The sequence below is a fragment of the Phragmites australis genome, chromosome 2 (assembly GCF_958298935.1).
Source record: "Phragmites australis chromosome 2, lpPhrAust1.1, whole genome shotgun sequence".
NCBI lineage: Eukaryota > Viridiplantae > Streptophyta > Magnoliopsida > Poales > Poaceae > Phragmites > Phragmites australis.
The window spans coordinates 14721558-14724691 of NC_084922.1; the positions used below are offsets into that span (position 1 = coordinate 14721558).

General features: G+C 39.9%; 1 protein-coding gene across 1 annotated transcript; it reads left to right on the forward strand.

The window, feature by feature from the left end:
• The first annotated feature begins 1216 nt into the window (after positions 1-1216).
• Positions 1217-3134, forward strand: LOC133900550 (protein DELETION OF SUV3 SUPPRESSOR 1(I)-like). The gene is made up of 3 exons (XM_062341729.1): positions 1217-1359; positions 1455-1585; positions 2868-3134. The coding sequence occupies exons 2-3, from the start codon at positions 1492-1494 to the stop codon at positions 2996-2998; spliced, it is 225 nt and encodes a 74-aa protein (XP_062197713.1). The 5' UTR covers positions 1217-1359; positions 1455-1491; the 3' UTR covers positions 2999-3134.

A 3134-nucleotide genomic window follows, 5' to 3' on the forward strand; every position in this document is an offset into this window, starting at 1 on the left:
TTATATGTGCAGCTGGTATATTTTTTTAATGTTCTGAATTTGAGCTTGTTTGGGGCATCTAGCAAAAATTGCCCCCTTTTTTTGGCAACTTCGATCAGGTTGGGTCACCACTTTAGTAGTTTCTATGCTAAAATACTGGTTAGGTTATGCTTTGTTTCCCTCTCTACTTTATGTTTGGAGCTGAAATGTGTCATCGAAGCTCATGCAACGATAAACTTATTTAGTGGCGAAGTACATTTGACACAAAGAAGTAGTTTATCATATGAACAAGGTATCTAGGGTGGCAATTCGACCAACAGGAAGTGTACCATTTCAAATAAGAGAAGTATGTGTATCAAATAACATAAATATATGCTGTCAATGTGCTTAAGTCTGTCAATCAAAATTAAGAAAAAGTTTTACTAGCATAAATCCTAAAACGACTTAGAGCTAAGGATCAATGGAAAACCCTTTGCATCGCATGCCGTAAAGTTGCCTCAATCCTCAGGTGTTCCAGATTTGTGTGTGGGGTGAGTGGATGACGGCAAGGGGATGCGAGTATGGAGCGAGGGCACAGCTACAGGGAGGGTATGGACATGTGTGCTCATAGCTTGGCACGCGCAAAGGGGTGGCTGTGACCCCCTTGCCGTCTGGGATCGTGCGTTTGAGTTTTAAATTTCAAACAGAATTGTTGGATCCCTCTAAACTTGAACTATTATTCGTATGGATGGCAAAACAAAAACCTCGAATTCATAAAGATATGAATTTTTTATGTGTATGTAATGCCAATTTCACAGAAATTTTGCGAAATGAACTCATCCTTGAAAATGAACGGAAAAAGTCAAAATAAAAAGGAAAGAAAATTCGTACTTGAGTGGATCAGTGGTCTTCAAATTCTAAAAACTTGTCTGCAATATATATCTACTACATAAAAAATACGAGTAAAATTGGTGGTGATGACGTGTCTAGTACTAGTAAGCTCATGTTTGTTTTTTCTTTGGATTGTCACAATTTGAATTTTGTGAGAATCTTTTTACTATCAGATTATGTATTGTAAGATTTTGTAATACAACTTGATTTATTTATAGTGAGAATTAGTTTTTAAATATGATTTGTTTTTTCTTTATTTTGAGGCTAGAATCCATGAATATAATAAAAAAATAAACAGAGCCTAAAGCGTAAAACTCCAATTCGTAAGGACTCGAACGCAATTCTCAACCAGCATTCAGCAACTTTCTTTAGACAGCTCGTAACAAAAACATAACTTTACATATAGACCCCTGAATATAACGACTCTTATAACAAACGCCCCGTTCAGCTCTCCTCTCCCCTCGCTTCTTCCTCTTCCCCAAGCAAGCACCCTACTCCTCAGCGCGCGAGGTGCGTCCGATTCCCCTCGATCTCTCCTAAATCGGCCGCCAAAAACCCTAATTTCCCTTTCGCTTACTAACCCCACCGATCTCTCCGTACTCCAGGGTTCGTTGGACCGTGTTGCGGGCGTAGCGAGTCTTGATGGCGGAGCCGGCGAAGCCCGAGGCGACGGAGGCGGCCAAGATGGACCTGCTCGAGGACGACGACGAGTTCGAGGAGTTCGAGATCGACCAAGGTATAGTTCCGCATCGATTCCTCGCTTTTTTCTTCCCTTCATTCGTTGTCGATGCCTCTCGCAGTGTGTTGCTGCGCTTGCAGATCTAAGCGTGCTAGTAGATGACTCCATTGGTGAGATCTAGCTAGGCTTCCTGATATATTATCTCTTCTCCGGATTTGTGGTTGGGAGAACTATGGCTGTGCGATCTAGGGTTGTGTTCGTCTCTCTTTTGCTCGAGTGGTATGCGATTTGGAGCAGGGTTAGTTCATCTTGCACGCAATCGACTGATCTATTACTTAGTTAATAATGAGAGAGTTAACTTTTTCGGTCCATGTCAGATAACGCACCTAGTTATTGATCCTGTCTGTGTGGGTGAGTAGTAAAAAGTAGCTTGGCATGACATTTGGCTGACCTGCTGCTCCAGAGTTCTGGATTCTGAGGTAGCTCTTCTCTGCACTGATGCATGTGTCGTAACACTCTTGTGCTGCCTACTTAGGGAATTCGATATTACATTCCGATGTTTTTGATGATAGACGTTTGGGACTTCAGGTCAAGTCAATGAGATTATGGTCTTTTGTCTTTTCATAATCTTTTGTGGGTTTTTTTTGTGTCTATGTCCGTTACCAAATTCATTTATTGGTTACTCCCTGCAGCCACATTTTGGACATTTATGTGGTCTCCAAAACATTACTTTGACCATCAATTTTTAACCTAATGTATTTGTAAAAAATAATAAATCATAATATTTATGAAGAAGTTGCAAGACATATCTGTCCATATCATGTTCATGTTTCCAATCTAAATATTCATGGAGATATTCGTCATCAATATTAGAATGGTTTGACTGAACACATTCTAGGATGAGACTCTGATTTTTGACTGGAGGATGCAAATGTGGGTGCTTCAATTTTTAAACAAAACCTGAAGAATGACCAGGAAAGAAGGATATTGACAAAACTTTCTGACTTGTGACTTTTAACCTAGTTTTACGTAGTTTGTCTTCATTTCCGAATCCATAATGTATATTAACAATATGTACATGTAACCTGATCAAGTTGAAAGAACAAGTCACAGACCCAATTAGCTTGCCTTCATGCTTTTCTTTTTAGGGCCCTAATGATGTTCAATTTCAGCCTCATAACCTGTTCCTTGCAAAACACTGAACATGGTGCTGATAAATATATTGTTCAAATCAACGACATTGTTAAAAAGGAATTATCATATATGCAAACTATATGCAGTTGTGTTACTGTTAGTTGAAAAGAAAATTCATCAGCCTGACGCAAGTTTTGAATTACAGAGTGGGACGACAAGGAAGAAGGCAATGAAGCTGTTCAGCAATGGGAGGACGACTGGGATGACGATGATGTCAATGATGACTTCTCCCTGCAGCTGAGGAAAGAGCTGGAGAGCAACTCGTCCAAGAATTAGCATTTGCAGTCATGTCTTGGTGTCTGTTGCCACTTTCTGGGAAACTGCAACTGCTATTGTTTCGATCTTCGTGGCATGTTCACTTAATATAACATATAACATTTACCAAATCGAGCATTTTGCTTTTGCCGTGGTA